The 23,337-nt window shown below is 42.1% G+C and overlaps 1 protein-coding gene across 1 annotated transcript in view; it reads left to right on the plus strand.

The window, feature by feature from the left end:
- Positions 1–23,337, plus strand: part of EXOC4 (exocyst complex component 4) — a 408,445-nt gene that overhangs the window by 348,758 nt on the left and 36,350 nt on the right. The window contains exon 14 of the mRNA XM_027785678.2: positions 6,142–6,320. Coding sequence (XP_027641479.2) covers positions 6,142–6,320 — 179 coding nt within the window. The remainder of the gene's footprint in view (positions 1–6,141; positions 6,321–23,337) is intronic.

Here is a 23,337-nt window from a genome sequence, read left to right on the forward strand (position 1 = left end):
TCCTAGCTTTCCCTCCCATTCTCACTTGTAGGTTTTTCTGTATCTCTTTCCTTGGGTCTTTCTCTCTCAAGAACAAAAGATCTCCTCCAATTTCTCAGGCTCTGTTTAATATATTTACAATATTTTTAAAGGGTGAAAGGATGATTTTGTAAGATTGGCAGCAGACTAGACCTTTTTTCCCTCTACTGGGACTATGAATCTGAGCATACCGTAAGTATGTGTCAATTCCATTTGATGACAGTCTTGTCCTTTATGTGAAATGGGTTTCTAGATCTCTTTTTTGGATCCTACAAGAGAATGTGCCTCTTCGTGAGCGCAACTGACACTAAACCTTATTGCTATCAAGAGAGGTGTAAAAATGAGTAAGCACCTGAATCTTCACAGAACACCTTTGTATCCAAGAAGTTTCCTTCTGTCTTTGCCTGTCCTGTGAATGCAAAGAAGTTTCAGAGGATTTGGGCTGGATTTGGGTTTTTTTGAAGATTACATATATTTTGAACCTGAATCCAGGAAGAATCTCCCAGCTTCAGTTTTATTAATCCTACAAATTGCATTGTGTATTGAAATGAGTGCAGCAATGCCCAGCTCTTCCAACATACTTTAGGTAATGTCTATGCCTCTAAACTGTGTAGCAGGGATGGAGGGGGAAAGCACAGCCGAAACATTGAGATTCAGCTTCTCCACAAAGATGTAATAACAGCTCCTGCTTTAACAAGATTGCATATCACTAAATCACATCATTAGAGCTACACAATGTACTCCAAGACACTTCCTTGTCTGCTGTGATAAATTGTATAATAGCAACTTAACAAGACCAGAATATTCAAATAAATTTAAGTGAGAAGATGTCGTGTGATGTTACTGTTTAAAATCGTCAGTTAGCGATGTCTGCTTTTTGACAGTGTTGTGACCTCTCAGCAGAGATTTGGAGCTGCTGGGGAATGCTGGTGCTGATCACGCCAGTCCCTGATAGAGATGCACAAATTGTTGTCGAAGCTTTGCAAATCCCAATGAACCTCAAATCTGGGTCGGTTTTAGGATGGGCTAGTTCTTCAGTCCTTTAAAGCCAAATACCTTAGGTTGGCAGGGTGAATTTATATCCACTGAGGATCCTTTGCAGAAGCTTTTCATCAGGACTACAGTGCTGTTTGGATGTGCTGTGAAAAGTGTCTTCATGTGCTGAATTTTTAAAATACCTTCAGGTGCTGAATCTTTGAAACAAGTGAAACGGTATCTTCTGCAGGATGATGGTTGAGCTGGGGTTTATTGTTCTTGCGGCAGTAAATGATTTCAGTGGGCTTCCCTTTGCAGAAAAAAACCTACGTGGGTTATTTGTTTTGGTGCTTGCATGATTCTTTATTATAGTCAAACAAATTCTGGTGCAAGATGAAGAAACAAACCACCTTTTCTCTCTTTGCTTATAAGTAAGAACATAATGGGAATTTCTTCAAATTAATCAAGGGGAAACCTGTCTGCCTGAGTAGTTTCTATATACAGTTTTTAATATGGTCTCCAGGCTGACTCTATGATTCACACGCAGGAATAGAAAATAAATGGGTTATATGAATTTCTATACGACAGAAATATATAGAAAAATTTACTGATCCAAAAGAAGCTGCAAAGGTGCAATGAAACTGATGCAAATTCTATTATTACAATCTTTCCATTAGAATGTGTATCATGTTTTGAGACTGTATATGTACTATACGTATTTTAAGTGCTTTATATTAGGTAGCATATTGAGTTGTTATATGGCAAGCGTTTTACCCAGTAATTGCTTTCAGTAACATTTTCATGGATGTTCAATATATTGTGGTTTTGGTACAACATCGTGACAAAGCAGTAATCCTTGTTTTGTGAGCTCTTCCTACAGTATTTGCATCTTTGTCCTGTTCACACTTTAATAGATATTTTTAGGGTATTTCCTCTACAGCCACAGCTCTGCCTGCTACTCTTAGCTGCGGTTTAAATTAATTTTGTTGCTTCCCCTCTGCAAGCATCTGATGCTCAGTGGAAAGCATTCCTCTGAGGTCTGCAGTTGAGAGGGTGTGAGAAAGGACAGGAGTGTGTTCCTGGGGAGGCTCCCAGTGGGCTTGCTTGGTGTGTGTGTGTGTGTCCCACCTCCTACAGCTCCATGCACCCTCCCAGCAAGCTTTTTCCTCGGTGTTATCTGCTGAAGGGATAATTGACACTAATTTCTTGGTAGAGAAAAGGGAGAGGAGCAGTAAGTGAACGTAAAGCTGCTGCCAGGGGTACCTCAGAGACCTCCTTCCTCATTCTGCAGTATTGATGTGGACACTTGGCTGCTGTTCAGCCCTGCTCTGTCACGGTCCGAATGCCTTAAACGTAGCACAGGTCATCTTGATTTATCACACATGCTCTTCCCTGGCCTTTCTTCCCTTGCATACAAGTTTCCCATCCTCTCATGTATATGCTAAAATACAGATGAGAGGAAGCCTCGTATATTCTCATCAGTCTCTCTGTTTCCAGGCAGTTTAGCTCAATAGGTTGTTTCATTTTATTAACAGCTCATCACATAAAAACATCACCGTTGCTCTTGGTTGCTGGAGGAGAGGAGGGGGGAGCCAGTCTGCCTGCATAAGACTCCTCTGGAGAACCAGCCTCTCCCCATCCCTGCTGGTACCATGCCAAAGATGCGTTTTGCATCCCATACGGTATCCATAGAACAAGGTGGATCTAAGGCTGACAGATTGCTGGTCACTGTGTTTGGAAAGGAACAAAAACAGAGAAATCAAGATGATTCAACAAAGTGAAACAGAACAAGGTACTTAGTTAATCCAAGGATTAAGCTAGCACAGCCAGCCTGCTCTGACAAAGCGGAGATTTAAGTGAGTCCTGTTGCAGTGCACACAAATCCCGTGGGAATCGAGTCTGAAGGGCAATGAAGCGGTGTGGCACCAGCATCAGATATTGGTGTAAGGGAGCATGAGCTCCCACAAAGAAACAGCTGGACAGTGAAAAAAGGCACGTGAGTTTGCTTTATTCGCAGTGTAGTTAATAAGCAATATTAATTCCATCTGAAGCGTGGGTATATTCACAGCTGAATTAATCACAGGAGACTGGAGCATTGCCTTTTGTTACAGATCTGTAAAACACAGTTATGAACTGCTTGGTTATGAGACTTTCTAAAACATATCATCTATGTGGCTGGAAATTTCCATCTTTGGGTGCTCATCAAAAGATGGAGGATCTTTTATTGTTCTCGGAAGCTTTGGCAAGGTCCAAAGCAAACTGCTTGGGTAAGGTAAGATGGGATTTGAATTTTCAAAAGCATGGTAATTCAAACCCAAGGTGCCCACTGAACCATCAAAAACTCATAAATTAAATGCAGAAGGTAGCTGCAGAGCTCTTTGTATGTGCTGGCTCTGTCTTAGATACACGATTACAGATACAAATGTGACAAGTATTGGCTGAGAAACTGTATGGGTATCAAAGGTCTAAAGATGCTAATGTAGTGGAGGTATTCAAAAGAGCAGAATTAAGGTTGGATATTCAGTTGATCTGGGGTTTTATATCCTTCCAGGTAAGTGTTTAGCCTTGCAAATTTAATAAAGACAAAGAAAGGCATGTAGTGAATATTCTTTCAAGCAGGCATCCAGAACACAAGCGAAAATTTCCTTCATGGAGACGTTTGCTACCAGCAGGTTTAAATTGAAATTACAGGAATCCACCAGAACTCTCTAAAGTTACCTTCTAAGAGGGAGTTATTTGCTGAAGGTTGTCTCCACTTTAAGTTTCAGTTTGTGTGAAAGTAAATTGGGGGTTCTGCAGTCAAAGATGTGTATTAAAGAAAACAAATATATTTGCAGCCCTTTTGATAATTTTTTCTGTTGTTTTAGAGCAATTAGCAGAATCACATTGATCTCAACAACATTTTAGAGTATAGCTTCCCATAGAAGATCTTATTTGTATTCCCTCCAGGAGAAAAAATAGGAAATACACTGTGCTTTGTATTATATAGATTTTTCCCAGTCTGTCTGAAAGCATTGTATTATTCATGCACAGGCTATCCATCCAAAGCGTGCCAAAACCGTTTCTCTTTGCATGTGGGAAGGCAGAAGAGCTTTCCCCGCAATAAAACTGAATTTGTAATCACGGTTGTGGGCAGCAGAGTGGTAGTGACTCCTCACTGAACAGCTCTCAAATTGTGGTTCCCAAAAAAATGCTTTTTTGACGGCATTTTGTATTGGAAAGCCATGTTAATGAAGGTAGAAATTCACCAAATGTTTCATTTGTTACTTTTCCAAGTGATGGATGCAGTTGCCAGAGAGATTTGGTAGTCTTAAGTCAACAGGAGTGTTTTGGTTGGAAGGGAAAAAACATTTCTATGAAATGTCTCCTGCTCCACGGGAACAGATGAGGGTATCCGAGTGTTTATAGGTGGGTAAAGCAAAGTGAGTTGTCTCATTTTTGCTGTAGAAGTCAATAACGTGTTTTACTTGGAAGAATGATCATGTTTTGCTGGGGAAAAAAAATGGTCTAGCCTGGCCATGATCTTGTCCACCTGCTTCAACCCTGTATTCACCTTCAAACGTCCATTTGGACTTCAGATGGGTCACTCAACTGTCCTTACTCCCCAAATCTTTGTAGCCTCTTACGACTGTCCAAGAAATGCCTGGTCAGGGAAGCTTGTTAAGGGCTTTCCTAAAGTTCAGAAAGGATTTAATGTATTTTCAATAGCCAGTATTGATCAAAATTAAGCCTGTCTTATGGAGAGGAAGAACAGCTGAATTACCACTGCATACTCCACTGGAGTTGGAGATGTTTCTGTGTCTCAGTCCTGACACAGCCAACAGATAAGGATTCCTCCCAAACCGCAGTATGCGGGTTACAGCCTAAGGCAGCATATTTTTTATTGTCAGCAGAAGAAAATCCTCGAAGAGATTTTTTTAATGAAGGCTATTTTTGTCTTTTGCCTTTAATGAATTCAATTGAGCAATTTAAAACCATTTCAGGGTTGGTTCATTTATATATTTTTTTCTGAAGTGACAGTGAAGTCCCAGGGACATGCTGGCAATAAAACTGCTTAGATAGTATATAAAATGCCACTGATGGGATTATTTTGCTGCAGCTCGTTGCAGCTATTATGCTCAGCAGCATGATTCCTCATTGTAAGTTCATAAAAGAGCTAATGACAGGAAGTGGAGATTTGCAAAGTTGAATGAAAGTGGAATGCAAATTCATAACAAAAAGAGCAGCTAATGATGGGAAGAGTGTACTGAGGACCACGGTAAATGTGCCATCACTTAGAGTCTTTCAACGAAATGCACTTGGCTCCAGCCAGGAGCTGTTGTAATTAGATGTAGAAACCGTGTCCTGATTTTCTCCATCCTAAAGGTACACAAAAAGTCATGCCAGAGTCTCCTCTTTCACCTGCAAAAGCAATAAGAATATTTGCCTTGCAAATAGGACATAACTAACCATGTTCTCCATGAAGACGAGTGTTGGGAAAGTAAAATCTGAAGGCAGAGATAGAACATAACAGTGGAGTGAGCAGTTACACACCTTGAAAGAACTTTTTTCGGCTTTTTGGTAAACACCTTTGTTTTTTCAGTGAACACGTTTGTCTTGGTCATCTTTTTTCACCAGGTGCTGTGTCTGTGCAGGTAAAATAATGCACGGACTGATACTCAAAACCATTTGTCACTTTGTCATGATAACCCATCAGGTTTCACAGATTTCTTTTGATAGATGTGTGAAAGAAAAATGAATCAGAGATTGGAAAAGTTCATTTTCGAGGAAAGGTTAAAAGAACTGCATGTGTGTTCTTTATACATATCCCAGGGAGACAGAGAAAGCACCTGCATGTCTCAGCAAGGTGTAAATGCTGGGTGGGGGTAAGAGGTGTGGGAGTTGACTGAGATGAAGTTTGTAACTATGAGGAATGAGGTGAAATTCAGAGATTGTAAGTGCAAGGAGAAGGACAGGAAAAAGCCTCCCTGAGACAGAGGTCTCATTCACAGTAACAAAACTTCAAAAACTCCTCCAGACAACATTCTTGAGACCCCACACTGGAACAGTTCTACATTGGCTGGCTTGACCTTCTCCGTGGTGTAACTGATGTCTCTCCCTTGCTGTCCCGTGCTGTATTTCTGAGGGTGGCTTTGGTTTGCATTTCAGGGCTGCTTTCGGCAAAGAATCAGAAGTTCTCATTGGCAACCTGGGAGATAAACTCATCCCTCAGCAGGAGATCCTGCGGGACGTCAGTGACCTGAAGGCCTTGGCCAACATGCACGAGAGCCTGGAGTGGTTAGCAGGTCGCACCAAGGCAGCCTTTTCCAACCTATCAGCCTCCCAGAGTAAGTAGCTCCCATAGGAGAACCTTTGTCTTATAAATGAGAACCAGCATAAACATGCAGTTTTAGTGGAGATGGGCATCTTTGTTCTTGATTTCAAAATGGGTTTATGTCAAAGAGAACAGAAAGCAAAGCAGCTTCATTCCTTTCTTCGTAGTAAATGCTGTGGTGTGACATCTACTCAGGCTGTGGTGGGTACCATATGAGGGTGCCAGGAGCATCACTTCTAGCATAAGCTCTGAAGGGTCTTTCAGTGTTTGAGCTTTTCAGCTGTCCCTGCTAATGACATTGCACAGGAGAAGGTATCAGTGCCGAGACAGGTTTCATTTTCTTTAAAGCATCGCTAATTCACTTAATATTTAAAAATATATGTGTATTATAAATTCACTAGAGAAGCTGAACAGCTTTTAATGAGGAATGCCCTAACATGCATGGCACTGGGGCACCAATGCTCAGCCTGCAAAGGCAGAAGTAACACTCAGTGAACTGAAGTGCCAAGAGGGCAAAGACAGGGGAGCCTGGAGACCCCACTTCTGCTCCTGGCTGTCAAGGATTGCCCGCACTACTTTTGTGAGATCATTTCACTTCTCTGTGCTTCAGCTTTCGCTCCATCCCCCAGGGAATAGTGATTTATTTTTTTTCTGTCTGGAAAGTGATAGAGACATGATTAGTGTTGCTTCTCTTCTTATCACTGTCATTGGTGTTGTCAGCACAGAGTCACGTTCAGAGGAGGGCTGTGGCTGTGCCCCTGAAGTAGAGCTCGGCATAAACAGATCTCAGCTCTGCTGCTTTCCACTGACACTTTTCCACTGTTACTAATTTGCAAGGGGTCACCTATAGCTCAGCTGACATGGGGTTAAGCTTTTCCGAGGACCAGGAGTCTAGGTCTCACCTGCCTACCCAGACGTTGCCAGTAGCTGTCCTGCGTCACAGGCTGAAGCTGGGGAGGTGGCCATGCATTTGTTAGAGCACTTCGTATTACCCTAGATCCCTGTAATAAAATACTGTGTTTTACAAATATTGAACATCCCCTGTTGTTGAGGGTTTATATTAAATGCAGCTGCCTGGGGTGTGGAAGGAGGCATCTACACTTCGTTGTAGATGAGGAGCAGAGGAGAAGAAAAGCATTGCATAAAAAAGTTCGCACAGCTTGGTAGGATCCCGAGACACATGGGGATGCGGTGAGGATGCACAGCATTCCTGCCTTTTCTGGGAAGTGATGGGGGAAATCTTCTGGTGCTAAAGTTGTAGTGTTATATGTCCATTAAACTAATTGTCCTTCAACAGCGGAGCATCTCTGGTTGACTGACAACCTTTCCTATGGCTTATAACTCTGCTTTAGAGCAGGACCTTTAAACTCCTTACTCCAGATGACCACAACCAGTTTGTCAAGATCCAAAAGGATCAATAAGATTATACAATCAGCTAACAATTTAAGACCCAGAATACTACAGGTAACTTCAATATTCCTGTAACCCATACTTTGAGTTCTCAATACCTGAGTGTCAAGAAGAATTACTGTGGTCTCACAGAGTGTACTTTAGAAGATTAAAAGAAATAAAAGAAAAGAAAACAAAGGCAAATGGAAAATGCTATCAAAGTTCAGTAGCCAAATATTTATTCACAGAACTTCAGTTACTGGGAGAGTTCTTGGGGCTGAGGCGTTGTGCTCTGACAGTCAAAGTTGTTAAAAATAAAAACATCATTTATAATTTCAGTTCTGGTTGAAACTCAATTTTTTTAATAAATCAATTTTGCCAAACATTAAAGGGCATGAGTATGACTTTCAGGCTTCTGAGAGGACGTTACATGCAGCAGTGAATAAACATAAAAGTACGAAGTGTAATATTTCACTTGGCAGCATCCTCCTGACAATAAAAAATCATCTTCCTTTGTAATAACTTTATACCAATGCACTAAAATGTCTGTACACAAGTGCCAGGAGTATCTGAAACAAGAGGAAGAACGTGCAATGTTAGGAAATGATAGAGGCTTTTGACCTCATGGTTATAAATGAAACCTGGTGGAATATATCTCATAAATGGAACATCAATAGAGCTGACTGCAATCTATATGGGAGAAGTAAAAAGTGATGCCGTGGGGCAGAGGTGGTGGTATAAGTCAGATGTATTTACAAATCCAGCAAGCTACAGTGATGTACAGGGGAGTGCAATTCTTTTGGGGAAGAATATGAAGAGTAAACAACAGAGGAAAAATGAGATGAGATGTCTCTTTCCATCGCACCTGGGCAGGAGGATGAGAGCAATGCAAATGTGCTTGGACTGCGCTGAGAGGAGGAAAGATTACATCTACCTTTTGTTTCAAAGATTCATACAATGTTAATGCCATAACATTCAACTGTCATATGGTGACTTGTTTTCTGTTGTGGTTTGATCATCTGAATTTCTGAGCATGTCATTGCTGGAAGCCACAGCATGATAATGAGCATTGGGGGAGGGAGAAAGGGAAATAACTGACCTAAAGTAACGCTAAATAAAGGGAGGCTGTGCCACATGCTGAAGCTCACCAAACTCAGATTCACATCACCGTCAATGGAGCCAGCTTTTTTTTTTTAAGACATGCCCACCTGAAACCCAAGCATTCTGGTTCAATGCAGCTCGAATCCATGGTTCATCATATGCAAGTCAACGGGCCATTAGTCACCCAGATCACTTTTTGGGTGGCTGACTTTGGGCAGATGGCAGTTGTTACATTCCTTTGAGCAGCTTGTCTTCTGCTTTGTTTTTCTCCTTGGACTTGATGCTACATTGAAGTGTCTGTTCTTGAACAAGAGCACTGACCGCATTAACTGTTAGCAGTGGTGGGGGTTTATCTTCCGTGCTTACCACATGTTGGCCAATGCATGATGAGAACTCACATCCAGATCTTTGATTGTTTGTTTCTCTGTTCTGTCCCAGCAACTTGAGATTGAATCTTGCTTCCACTCAGGGCATCATCAAAGCACTCGGTGAGTGACTGGGATGAGAATTTTCTGTGCAGTGCCAGAAATACCGTAATCTCCAACAAGTCCATGACATAGTGGTGGTGGCCCTGTATTCTTTTCTGTAGAAAGTCGGTAGCTTTTTCAGCAAAGCTTCCTTGGCTGTAAACCAACTTTATAGCATATATAATAGCATAGCTAGAGGTATTCAGAAACCACAGGGTGGAGTTGGGCAAATATGGACATGTTTTGGGAAATCCTAAAAAGGGGACTACCTGTTGGTGGCTTTTTGGTTAGGTTGTCAATTGTCCCCTTCCTAGAGATAAAAATTCAATAACCTTTTGCTGTGAATGTGCCACAATCATCACTCATTTAAAAACAGTCTTGCTAATAGAGTGTTTTATCATGCTGGGCAGTCTCTGCCTTCTTCATTATTTAGTGTTTGCTAAGCTGATGGCTCTTCCATAGCTCTTCCCTTATCTGCACTCCTTCAGAATTGGATTTTATATTTTCCAAACCAGTCAGATATGACAAAGTCATTTTCTTTTGCTCTTGTCTTTTGAGGGAATATAAACTTCTTTTTAACAATAAGCATTGAAGGATTAAAGTTTCTGGAAGAAGACAAATTAACTGAGGAAGTCAAGTAAATTTTAAATCGTTTTTATATGAAAATGGAAGAAGGGTTTCCTCTTCTCTTCCTCTCCTTCTTCTCTGCCTTGTTATATGCAGATATTCCCTTGCCAGAGCTTCAGCCTTCTGAAGCCCTCTGAATATTTTACAAAGAAGGAATTACTATTCACAATGAAGGAGTTGGGACGTTCTTTACATTTTTAAGATGGTTGCATGCTGTGTGTAGGTAGGAAGGTGAAAGATTAGCCATTAGCTTACTGAGTTGTGGATAACCTTTCAAATTCAGCCAGCTGCTGGCATCTTGTGACTTCCAGGTTGTCATAGTCAGCACTTAATGACTGGCTGGCTTAAACATTGAGTTTGAAATTACTTTCTCATAGCCTGACATAAACCACAATTGTCTATCTCTTCTAGATGGCTTACTGTAAGAAAGCTTTTGAATGTGTACCATGTGTCCACATATGTTTATAGATCAGTAGATACTCTTGTATCCACCCAAAGATGTGCTCAGTGTACCATGTTCACTTGCTGCGTGTGCTTTCTCTTTCTTGTCCTTGATGAAGAATAATACCATTTTAGTACCTCAACAGTTTTATCTAGAAAAATAGGACTCCAGCAATAGTGTCAAGAAAGACACCTCCTCCTCTGTCATTGTCTTCTCCAGAAAAAGAAAATCTTTTTAGAAATGGATCCTGAGGCTCAATATTTAGTCAGAGTAAGAAGGTGCATCAAGAAGCCTCCTGAGAGGAAGCATTGGGTCAGGGGGGTATTGATATCAAGGCCCAAACAGAAACAGACTCTTGAGTGTTTTTATTGTGGGCTGTTTGTTGGCTTTTTGAGCACCCCAGGTCCTGAATTCATGCAGTTGGGTGAGCACCTTACTGTATCTGAAAACCACACACATACATGCATGCTTACCCTTTTTCTTGAAGAAGAGCTTCAAAAGCATGAAGGATTCAAAACATACTGTTTTTTAAAACCAGACCTAAACCAATGATTTCTTTGTCAGTTGTGACAGCTCTTGACTTTCAATACCAGCTCCTCCCTGTCCCCTAGTCTCCCTTGGAAGTTGGCACTGGAGCAAAGATTCCTTAGAAAGCAAAGATTCAAAGTCTTTGACACAAACCTGGCTTCAGCGAGACAGCAGGCTTATCCTGTGTCTGCAGTGGCAGAAAATAGAAGGTAAACTCTCAGTAATTGAGGAAAAATCTAAGTACACATTTGGAATTAACCTCTGCAGCTCAACCCTGCCTCCCTATGGGGAAGCACCCCAGGAGTAGAGGAGATGCATGGGAGACCTTCTCTGGAGGGCTCACCCCATCGCTGGGACTGCCATGCCCTTGAGGACATCTTAACCCTGCTGCTGTCAGCAAAGCTGTACCCACAGCAAAATAAACAGGATGAAGCTGTTTCTGTGCTACCTGCTTGTCACTCCACAGACACGAACTGCAATTGCTCACTGGCAGAGCTGAGTCTCCGCTCTGGTGATTTGCATTAGACACTGAGTTAATTACGGTGTTTGGTTAAGCCAGCTGCATGCGGGTTTAATGAGAAATGTGGAAGTGCCACGCTCCCTTTCCAAAGGGGGGTTGGCACAGACCATTGGCACACCATGACTTTCCAGTTCTCCCTCCCCTTTTCACACGAGCCATATTCCAGGAGGGGTGGAGAGACAGCTCCAGGCAGGACCATGGCCTTCCTGCCCCTGCCTCTGCCACCAGTCCCACTGTGGCAGCTGTAAGTAGGGTGTTTAAGTGATGTCAATATGTCAAAGTGATGCAGGTGCCAATATGCAGATTGAGAGATAAATCACTCTTGTTCTTCCCAAGGAAGTCCGTTCCCATTGGATTCTTATCTTTCTTTTTGTCACCCATCTGAGCAATTGAAATCATGCTGTGCACCATACAAAAAGCCAGCGTGGAGTTTGTTACTGGCACAAGCTTTACCCAGGAACTCAATGATTTTTGGTAGCGCTCTTAATTCCCACTGCCACATCGTACTGTAATCCTGTGATTTCCAAATTAGAGGCCTCAATCTCATGTGGGGTTGCAAACCAGGCAGATTTAATTGCAGAAGTGCTGAGAAGTAAAATCACAATGAGGACATCAACAATAAAGCTTAGGAGCCATCGGCTTCATCTGTTTACATTGCAAAAAGAGCGTGGCTCTTTCCTGGCAGCTGGGTCTAGTTACAAACACCATCAGGGTGCTGTTCGATCTGTGTGTTTATTTAAGATGTTATAAAATGAGGAGATTTATTTAGGGGCATTGCAGTGTGTGCAGAGACAGTTTGCCCCTTCTGAAGTATCTAAAAGGTACAGCTTCTTAACTTCTTTATCCAGGGTGCTTCCAAAGCAGGTTATTTTCTACTGTTCAGGGATGCTTTCACCCCAGAATCAAAGAGCAATGGAAGATACCTTCACCACTTCTTCTACAGATGAGCAGCACTTCACCTCCAGATTTGCAGCAGTTTGGATAAGCTACAACTTCAAAATCGGAGGGGGGTGGGGATGGCAGCGGAAGGTTTGTACTACAGTTTTTTAACAAATACTGCAGCAATCTGTCACTGGCTGGCTCTTATTAATGCTAATGCTGAGAATTTGCATCACATTTTCTGACCATGGATCTCAAAATACTTTGAAAAGGTTAGTGAAGGCCATTATGGGATAAGACTATCCTGGACCACTTTGCACCCTGAGGGTCAGCATCCCCTTTTGCCTGGCTTTGTAAGCCTCCTCATACCAAAAAAGGCTTTGATGGCTAATAGAAAGCATCCTGCAACACTCAAGAAAGCAATGCCTTTTTAAATTGATGGTGGAGCCCCTTCATACCACTTTGCCAGAGTAAAGGAGCTATAATTTACTGTCACTTTAAGGCCCCTTTCTGCTGACAGGGTGGTGTAAAGGGGTCTCGGTACAAATGAAAATCAGGCTCAATGCAGTGGTAAAATTGATGCCTTTCATTTTGTAGTCAGGCCACACAGCGGTGGTGAACTTAGATGGGTCTTTGTGTTTAACCCCAGTGTTTCTAATGAACTGAATTCAGCTCTGAAATGGGGCTATACTTCAAGCTGGAGCTTGGGGTTTTTTTCTGTCACTGAACTTGTAACACGTCTTGCTGTATTGATTGCTCATGGGGAACTTTTTTTGTAGAGATCTATTAATAGAGAACCTTGTTTAAAAGCCAGATTAAAGATGATCAACATGTGCCTGACCTCACGCAGGAGAAGGACTTAGTGAATGCTGTTGCTTTATTATTGCAACAAAAGTAAATGTCTTTCTAAAACAGGAAAAGCTGCAAATTTCTAACAAATGCAAAACATCTGCCAATAACTTTTAAAAGATAAATCGTGAGTGCTTGTATTATTTGATGGTTATCTGTTGCTTCAATATAACTTAGTCTAAATGACAGCTTTCCATTTTAGCTGCTTAAGCAGTCTCATTTTCCAATGCTTTTTTTCCTGTTCCAGTAACAGAACAGTTGGTGCTCTTCTGCAGATGCTCAAAACATAGTCAGATCCCCTTCTTAGGTGCTCTGAACATTCATAGTATGATTATCCATAATGTCTTTTTCCATGTTATAGCTGTGCACACATTGATTGGAGATCTGGTGTCCTGGGGTGATCCTTCCCACCTCTGCCTTGCAAACTGTTTGATCAGGATCGTATTAACTCAGTTTGTGTCTACGATGTGTTTTACAGATGAACGCAAGTTCACCCCATCCATCCCGAGTTGGCCACAAGTTCACATGAATGTGGGTAGTCCTGCAGTAAGGTCAGGATGTCAAGCCCTGCACCTGGCTAGAGTGTATTAATTTGGTCTGGGAACGGCTGGTTCAAAACGATTTGGACACCTTCATTCAGATATAGTTGGTTTGGAGGAGAACCACAGGAAGCCAAAAGGAAAAGATCTTCTTGGGCGTCTTATCCGCAGTGCTGTGACTCATATCCACACGGCTCCCTCTGGTCAGTCCCACAGCTCAGCCTGTTCCTGCATTGACATCTCTGGGATGCTGCAGAGATGACCAATGTCATCTCCTCGCTGCTACAAATCCCACCATTGCACATGCGTGCTTGGGGCTGGTTTTTAATCAAGAAATGAGATACCTGCCTCGAGTCATGTATTTCCCCAGGTGGGACTCCCCTTGAGCAACAACAGGAAAGCTTTGTCATCCTCAGCCACAGTAAAATGTGGACCTGTGAAGTCCAAACCAAACCATCTGTGATCACCTGCTGACTAATTGCCATTTGTAGTTTTGATAGAAGCTACAAATGTACTCATATTTATGTTAAAGCTGCTACAAACAGGCTGGAGACTCCTAGCTAATATTTAGACCATGTGTTCAGCAGATGCATCATGTCACCTGGTGTTACTCCATACTGAATGGTAAAAGCCTAATGGGGGAACCAGTGTCAGAGTGCAGAGGCCTTTCAGAAGACTTTTGAGAGGGAATATTAAATATCCATCGATATCTTGACTTGGCTCTTGGGTTCATTGATAAAAGGCTCATAAAAGCTCTATCAGCAATACTGTTGGATGTGTTTTCTCCCAGAGAGCCTCCAGATTGAATGGATTGACCCAAGATATCAAAATGGGATTATTTTTTTTCCCCTCTTAAGTGCTAATTCAGCAAAATTGTCTTGAATCCAAAAGCAAAGCTGTGTCTGTTGGTCTCTTAACACCAGCTGAAGCTGACCAGGATCTGAGCAGAGCTATTTAGGCCGCAGACGAGAGTCCAGCTGGTACCATCTTAGCTGAGTTGGGTTTTGGAGTATTGAAACCATGGAAAATTTATTTGGGACAGCAAAGTGTTAAGACTAACCTTCAAGACCAGCAGAAAACTGCTAACCTTGTGAAGACAAAATAGCTGTTTTGGCAAACCTGAGTATTAAGAGATTTTTTTTTAATAACTTTGGCAAAAAAAAAAAAAAAGGGGTCTGCTTTACTGAATCTCAGGGCCTGAAACCATACAGTCATCAGACAACTGAAAGCTCTTGTTTTCTTGTCAAAGTGATCTCCTAGTGCCTTTCAGCGCCTTTTTTTTTCCTTGAATGTCTGCAGTGAAGCTGTTCTTACGGATTAGTGGTTGCAGCTTTCCCCAGCCTCAATGCTTTACATCAAATATTTAATGGTTAGAAAATGAGATGTTGTTTTCCTGATCTGGATGCTCAGCATTTATGGTTCTTTATCTCACAGAATAGGCACACCACCGTGATGCAATCCCAGTATTGATCTGGTGCTGTGGGGTCAGCACTTAGCTTATCGTCATGATTACACTAATTACTCTTGTTCCATCTTTCTTTCCTCCCACCCACCAGCCTTAAACGCAGGGGACTGTCATGTAAATAAGTGACCTAATTAGCAGTGCTTTCAAACCATTTTACAATGAGGAACCCTCACGAGTGATACCAGCAAATCAAGGATTTTCTGGAAATAACTCCGAAGAGCTTGCTCTCCACTCCAGTTGGTTCAATGTGTTAGGATCTCTTCTGAAGAAAATGACTCATTGGTGTCAAAGATTAATAGCAGTAAGTCCACCTGCCTCTCTTTGGTTTGTTAGAGGTGGTGGCTTACCACACTGGGGAAGGGGCAAAATCATTTTCAAAACTCAGTGAGCGGGCCCAAAAGTATGGTCAATCATTGATGTCACCAGTGAGTCAATTCTCCACGGTGCATGGGCTATAGGGTCATTCTGTATTTGTGTGGGACTTGGGGGAAGTGACTCTTGAAAATCACAGAATCACAGAATCGTTTGGGTTGGAAGGGACCTTAAAGGCAAGGGACCTATTTCCAACCCCCCTGCCATGCGCAGGGACACATAACAGTAAATAAGCAGAAGTTGTGGAGAAGTCAGACTGTGAGTCTGATGCAGCTGATGCAAAATGTAACTGATGTTCCTGCTGACATTAAGGTCATCTCTGTGCTTGTCTCTTTTCCTGTGAGTAGATTCTGTGTGTTTCCCATCCATCAGCCTACATTTGAAAACCCTTTGTTGTTCCCATGGATATTCATATTGACACTTTCGTCTATATCCTCCTGGACAAGGCTCATTCATTCTTGTTTGTCTTCCAGCACAAGCCTCTCTGCTGCTCCTCTTCTTGCTTTGCAAACCAATCTATTAAAAAACAAAGAGCCCCCAAAACACTTTTATCTAATTGTCAACAGTCAAAAAAAGGGATCCTTAAGGTTTCTGCTGAACTGTATTTATTTTCAGTACTTTTCTTTACCTTGTCCCTGCCTCTTGCAAAGAAGAGCAGTTTTGCTCCTGGGCATCAGGACACTGATTTCAGGACTTCAGGACTACTGGTCCTTGCTCTTCTGGCAAGTCCAGTAGACTGGGAGTTTTAAGTCCCTGGGGAATATGTCCCTCTTTGGATGTCTACCCAGAGAAATTGTGCAATGATGTTTTGAGGGCATTTATTGCCAAGGTGCAGCTCAATACCGCCTCAATGGAGGACTCTGAGGAAAGAAAGGAAGAAGTTAAATTTATGCTTGTGTGTGCAAGGGAAATTAAGTGGAATCTCAGATGATTTTAAGCATCACTCCCTTTCTTGGCTCAGTTGATCCCTCCCTTAAAACATCTTGATCCCTCACTTTCTAGTTCCAGGTTCAGTTATGCTGCTTTGTAAGTGTTCTAATACCAATCACTGCTTTTTCTTTTCTGTTTCTGAGGAAGCCTTATGTGCAGGTTGACAGCTCTTTATAGGTTTGGGGACTTCTTTAATATTAATCCAAGCATGTGGCCAAAGCTCATCGTCCTTATGTGTTTAGCTGCCAAAAAATTAATCATTTTAATTCACGTAGGACACATCCTAAGAGCAGTGTAGAATCTTCCATGAAGTCAGTACATAAATGCCTGTTGTTTCCCTCTGCCTCGATTCACATTATGTGGATTTTTCTCTAGTTTTCACAAATGCCCAGCATTCCTGCTTAGTGCTCGCCAGTGAGTTAATGGCACAGCCACCGTGCTCTGAGTCAGATACCATTAAAGTATCATTATTTTGATGATACGTACATGTTTATGCTGAATGCTGTGAAGCATTCTTTATTAGCAGTTGAGCTAAAATTATCTCCATCAGCTCTGAGGAAACACTGCCTTGAACAAAGCATCTGGCCTTCAGGTTTTCTGTTTTCCTTCCATTCATTTTTGCTCATTCATTCACAAATGTTGACAGTTTATAAAAGGTCTTCTCTGCCTATTGAAACTAGTGACAAATGGGTAAAGAAATCAGTTTGGCTCTGTGTCGATTGATGGAAGTGTCTCCGTTGACTTCGCTGAAGCTGTGGTTTTGCCATCTTTAATGAAAATTAGGTGAAGCACGTGGCTAATTCTGGCTGACCAAGCACAGAGAAGGGTGGGAAACACTGAACAGGCAAAAAACACTTTCCATTGCAGATGTATGGTTTTTACTAAGCTTTCTAAATCAAGTCACTTCTGAGCTAATAGAATTCAGACCAAGAAATAATATTTCTGAGAGAAGTAGGAAGGGGAAAGTTACCTTATAAATAAGTAAAACCAGAAAAATTTAACACAGAATAGTTTTTGCAGTTGAGAAGCACTGAAACAGCAAACTCTGGACTTGCCGAAGAGATCCTTCCAGACTGAAAGTCGTCAACTGTGACAGCTCTCCTGCTCTTAGCTGCACCTGCACAATTTTGCATCCTTCAGTGAAGAAAACCTGCTCTTCAGAGTTTTATAAATGAACCAAGAGGTTGTGCATTCTTTTTGTTTACATTCAGATTTTTTCCAGACCTGAATGCAAAGTGCTTAAAGAAAAGTGTTGAGCAACCAGACCTTCCAGTGGCTTATCGTACAATAGATCTAGAACCTCCCACCATACTTCTTCCCTACCCCTCTAGCTCGGAGACACCTTTGTTCCCCCAATAATCCTTTTCCTGAGGCTGCATATTTGCAAAAAGTAATGGAAAACAAACCACTTTTAGAGGAGTTATTGCCTTTTTAAAAGTGCTAATTTTCTTGTGAAATTTATGCCTGCCAGCAGAGGCAGACCAGAAACTCCACAGGCAGCTCTAACGAGACAATTCATTAACTAGCGAGTGTACACACGCCATAAAAAACATTAATTCACAAAATGAAAAACTAATAGAGTGTTTAGCCTGTTCTTTATCACCAGCGACAGTCTGTGCTCTTCTCATCATTAGTGTTTACCGAACTGATGGAGACTGCAACCCAGCCTGCTTATCACCACTCATCGCAAATGGGGTCATGATGCTTTTTTCCAGCATACTGCCTTGTCCCCTCTCCCACACTGGAATTTTAACACAGAGTGATGGGCAGAGAGGCATGGAAGGAAGCTCCTAATGTCAGCCTTCAGTTATGTCTTGCCTTTCACAGATTTTGGTCAAAGTTCTCCTTCCTTCTCCATCCTCCTCAGAACCTCAAGATTTGCAAGGGAAAATCCCTTCCTTAAGTATCTTCCCATACAGTCCTGGTTGCCTCTACTAAAGAACAGGATTCATTACTAGTAATTTTCTATGAGTAATAATAATGAGAAACTCTTCCTGAGCTTGTTTTCTCTTTACTTCTGCTTGTCCTTTCAGTGTTGGCATACCTTTGCCCCACAGCACCAGTGAATGGTTTTGCCATTGATCCCAGTAAAAGTTGAGCCAGACCAATGCTGAGTATTTAGATAATTCCATTCTCCCATCTCTTGTTAGAAACATCCTGACCTCTTAAAGTATGTCCTTTCTTGGCATTTGTTTGGTTTTAACAAGAATCCCTGTTCTCTCCTGTGTTTCTCTATCAATTGATATGGTCAGCTGTGCGCTCAGCCCGCATGTGCATGATAAACGTTCTCCACATCTAAGAGCTTTGCAGGGGTCAGAGTCAAGGAGGATGGTTGCAGCTATTGCATGGGAGACTCAGTGCTTGGCTTAGGTAGGCACTGACTGTCATCACCTCTGCTTGTCGGGTCCTGCACTTGTCTGTAAAGACAACTGGCCACAGAGACAAGCTTGTCTTGGACTCAAGAGTTAATCTTACCAGTCACTGTGGAAGTCAGAAGGTCAGAGCACTGATGTGCAGTCACCATCCTTGCCAGCTAGGCTAGCATGGGCTAGGGAACTGCCTTCCAGTTTGGAGCCTGTGTGAAGATGACAGCTGACATCAAAAATCGAAGTGTTAGGTGCCAGATACATTGAGGTTGGACTAGATGGCTTTTAAAGGTCCCTTCCAGTGCACCATTCTATGATTCCATGATCTTGGAAGTCTTGGGAGATGTCATTGCTCTTACTGATTTTTTTTTTCTCTATATTTAAAATTTACAAAGAAAACAGTGTAGGTAAAAGGAGCAATGCAGTAATATCTGCATAAATAGTCTAAGTATTCAGCCATATCTAAGAGGCCCAAAGGTTCACAATTCTGAAAAGGAAGGGGGAGGATGTCAAACCCAAAATCTAACATTGGTTCCTGATTCCTGTAGCTCTGAAATGAATCTCTTGAACTTTGGGAGAATCAAAATCCAGTTCCAGATTTTATGACTCATTCCAGCTCTTTTCTATAAAACTGCAGCTCTGAGATCTCCAAACAGACCAATTTGGAGGTAGGCAGTGAGTGATCTATGCCTTAGAGCTTCAACTAATACTCCTGCAGTGAGAAACCAGTCCAAGTGGCCATATGGGTTGCATATAGTTGTTGTTGTTCATTATTTCTCAATCACCACAGGTGTGCACAGTGCTTTGCAAGAGGATAAAAAGAGAAGTTCCCTGCTCCTCAGAGAGCTTAAGCTCTAAATTAGATCGAGACAACATCTCAAGAGTGGTGAGAGATCAAAGTGGGAGGAAAGATATGTAACCACAAAAAAGGAAAGTGGCTTGAGAGCAGGGTCCTGGTATTTATCCCCACAGAGAGAAAATCATTTGAGTTGATTTGCTTTGTCTGGTTCTTTTTGGTTATTTAGGCTTCTTAATCTCCAGCAAGTTCTAACATACCTCCCAGCTCCTGCAGCTGAATGCAGCCATCCCCATACAGCTGCATGGAGGCGATGCTCCATGCCACTTGTGTCAACTTTCAGTGAGGCTGTGGGCATCTTGGCAATGTACCTGTCACCTTGCAAAGCCCTTGCTTGTCACCTCACAAAGCCCTTGTTCACGAGCATCACTATAGCTGCAGCTTTCCTTTACTTGGTTCTGGCCCAGATTGTCGGACCGTGGTTTAACAGAGAGAGGTGTTTTTTTCATGGTGACCTATTTTAAAAAATATTAGGTTCCTTCTGCTGTGTGGTTTCGAAAGACAGAGGTCTCCTGGCATATGTCTGTCTTCAGAAATCTCACCAAAATAAGTCCTTCATGTTGTATCTAATGTGCATACTGTAGTGCCATAGTCTTAACTCTCTTTAAAAACCCCACATAGTCACATATCTAATTCTGCCCGACTTCACCTAATGCTTTTTCCTTTAAATAACCAGATAATCTTCTTTCTTGTTGATGTTAGAGTAGTGATTTTGTCTCCCAGTGGCATCATCACCTCGTGATGCTAAAAGCTGTAGGAACAGGAGACGTGGAAACTCAAGAGTCAGCTTGGATTGCAATGATGGATAAAACCACATTATCCAGGTTTTACATGCCAGGAACTAAAGCACAGAAGGAGAAAGCAGTGCATGAGATCTGCAGAAAAGTCTCCAGCAGAGAGAAAAGTTAACCCTGAGTCTCTAAAGGTGTGGTCCAGCATGTAACCCATAACAAATTTCCCTTTCTGTGTGTGTATTTACGATTATTTGTAGAGTTTCCTCTTCTAGAGAGGAAGGGAGTAAGAAATTAAAATTTTTAAAGCTGTGAACTGGTCCCTGATGTTACCTGTGGGGCACCGCAAGCGTTTCATACTGCATGTCTTTTCCAAATAGGAGGGTTTTTTCTCCAGCAGACTTGTAAAATTTCTCAGTGAGCCTTTCCCATTTCCCCTGTAAAGCAAATGTGCATAGTGCTATGCAAAGCCTGAGCATGTTGGAGGTTTATTTCTCAGGTTCAGGTTGCACCAGAGCCAAGGCAGAGCCTGTAACCTTAGATTGATTTTTCTCTGTGCGCTATTAAATCATTCAAATCTGTTAGCAGTCACTCTGCTCAAGCAGGGAGCAGGCAAGACGTGCTATTGTAGACCTTGATTGGTTACAGAGGTTTGTTTATGGGCAACGCGGCAGGTTTTGTTTAATATTCCAGAGGTCTGGTAATTTACATCCATCGATTTACAAGGCACAATCTGTCAAGAGGCACCAGCGCAGCATTGAATTGCCAAATGATTGAAATCATTGGTGACAACAAGTGTGTTAAGTTTATTTTTCTCGGGTTTGCTGGAATGAAACATTCCTTCTCCTTGGAGTGAGATATCTTGGCTGTGCTTACAGCAAACTAGAAGAAATCCCAAACAAAACCATAACTGTTATCCAGCGTCATGGGAAGCTCACTTAAGACAAATGAAATTCATCTGTTAAGGCTGCAAGATGATAAGGCCCAAGGGAGCAAGGTGATGGCCACTGCTTACCCAGCTGTTGGGTATTTTGCTGGCCAGGAGCGCTCATGTTCAACTTGGTGTAAATAGGTTATGAAGGAGCAGAAGGGGAAGAGTGGATGGATGCTGATCTGCTGTTTAGCTTTTCCAGTATTTTGGTCGGAAATACCTCTCTCTTTGGGCAGAGAGCTCAGAGTGTGCTGTGGTGGGTTAACTGTGCAATGCAGGATCTCCCGTTGTCCATAGAACTGGCCAACTCCAAAGCCAGCCCCAAATTACATTTTTTATTCAAGGCCTTTTAGTAATTTAGGCTCTGACTTTTTTTTCCTTTTTTTTTTTTTTTTTTTTTTTTTTTGCTGCTACAGCTCCTTCTGTGGGTTTGTGTTGCCAGGGATGATGGAGTAAAACTGTCTTGAGTGACACTTAAAAGAAATGGGATATTCTTGTTGGCTGTGAATACTTTCTGGATGTCCAAAGATGGAGAAAGGAAAATTGATGGGCTCTGAAAGGCTTCCTTTGGTCTTGAAAAGCAAAAGTACACTTTGGTGTCCTCATAGTGCATGGGAGAAATTGGTATGCACCCCCCGATCCAGCAATGGACCCTCCTCCCCGCCACAGCAGTTCTGAACACCCAGAAGGACTTCAGTGCTCTGGCTTTAAATAAGGAGCAGATTGTCCCCATCTCCCTCCTCCTCCTCTTATCTCCACTGACAAATACAGTTACAGCTTCACTTAAATTGCTATAAATTAATTCTGGAGAGTAGAAAAATTGTGCGTGTATCTCTCCACTGCAGAAATAAGCTGACTATTGCATTTTGGATAATGGGTCCATCCATCTCCACTGCTTGCAGAGAAGCATCACTGGAGCGAGCTGGCATGATCAAACCAGAGGCTGCAGCCCCAGCGCTGCCAAAGAGGGATGATTCTTGCAGCAAGTCCATCTCCAAGAGTGAGGCTGATAGAAACTTCTCAAAATGTAGGATTTTTGACTAAAAATATATTCCCCCCCAGCCCCCCAATAAAGGTGAGGCTTCCTGCTCTTACTGCGACTAAATAAGCATGCCTAGACCTGATCCTGAGCCACAAGTCCTGCTACCCTCCAGGGAAACAAATGTCACTTGGAGGTCTCACAGCTGGAAGGTGGGTGGCAGCTGGACAAACAGCTCTTCCAAAGTGCCTTCCGAGGATCATTTCTTAACACCGTTATCTGGAAATTAGAGGCTGTGTAAATAAGCCCATCATGCCCTCGCTGATGATTTCATTTTCTTTGTGGGAGAGACCTTAGTGAGGAGAGAGGCTTGGAGGAGTGTCAGGGTGTGCTAGGGAGGAGACATCCTTGTTATTCACACTGGGTGGATTGTCACTTTCCCTCCTTATTTCTTTTTTACGCTCCAGGCCAGTTAATTATTTTCAGCAGTATTTGCCAGGCTGTGAATTTCTTTACCATGTTCCTTGGTTAAAAAAAGTATTTAATAAATATTGTGGCGGAGTTGCTGAAGGAGGCTACTTCCAGGAGCCATGTTTTACATGGCTTCACCCGTGCATGCTTCTCGCTGGTTTAATTCACAGTACATTTAGATGCACAATTAGGTACTTTGCTGTGTGCAATCTTTTCCTTTTGCTTTGTCGCACTCCTTTAACTGTACAGTTCTGTCTTGTGTATGTTTACCTCTGTTTCAGTTTGTTTTGCACAAAATAGGTTGGGGCTTTTTATCTCATTTTCTTGCCTTTTTTCCTTTCAGACTAGAGCTGAAGGTGTATTTAATTTTAGGAGTGAGTCCAAAGCTCGGCATAGGTTCTTCTTTCAAAGCAGGTCTTCGGCTGTACAAACAGCGGCAAGTGACATTTACTTAATCAGTCTCCATCAAAATGATAAGTTTATTGTCAACAGTTCCTTGATGATGTACAAATCCTTTCTGTGCAGAGTTGCGTTTGCATCTGGCTAAGTGCTTACCGTGTAACATTAGTGTGAGAAGAGAGAGGAGAT

Source organism: Falco peregrinus, chromosome 6, assembly GCF_023634155.1.
Source record: "Falco peregrinus isolate bFalPer1 chromosome 6, bFalPer1.pri, whole genome shotgun sequence".
NCBI classification, from domain to species: domain Eukaryota; kingdom Metazoa; phylum Chordata; class Aves; order Falconiformes; family Falconidae; genus Falco; species Falco peregrinus.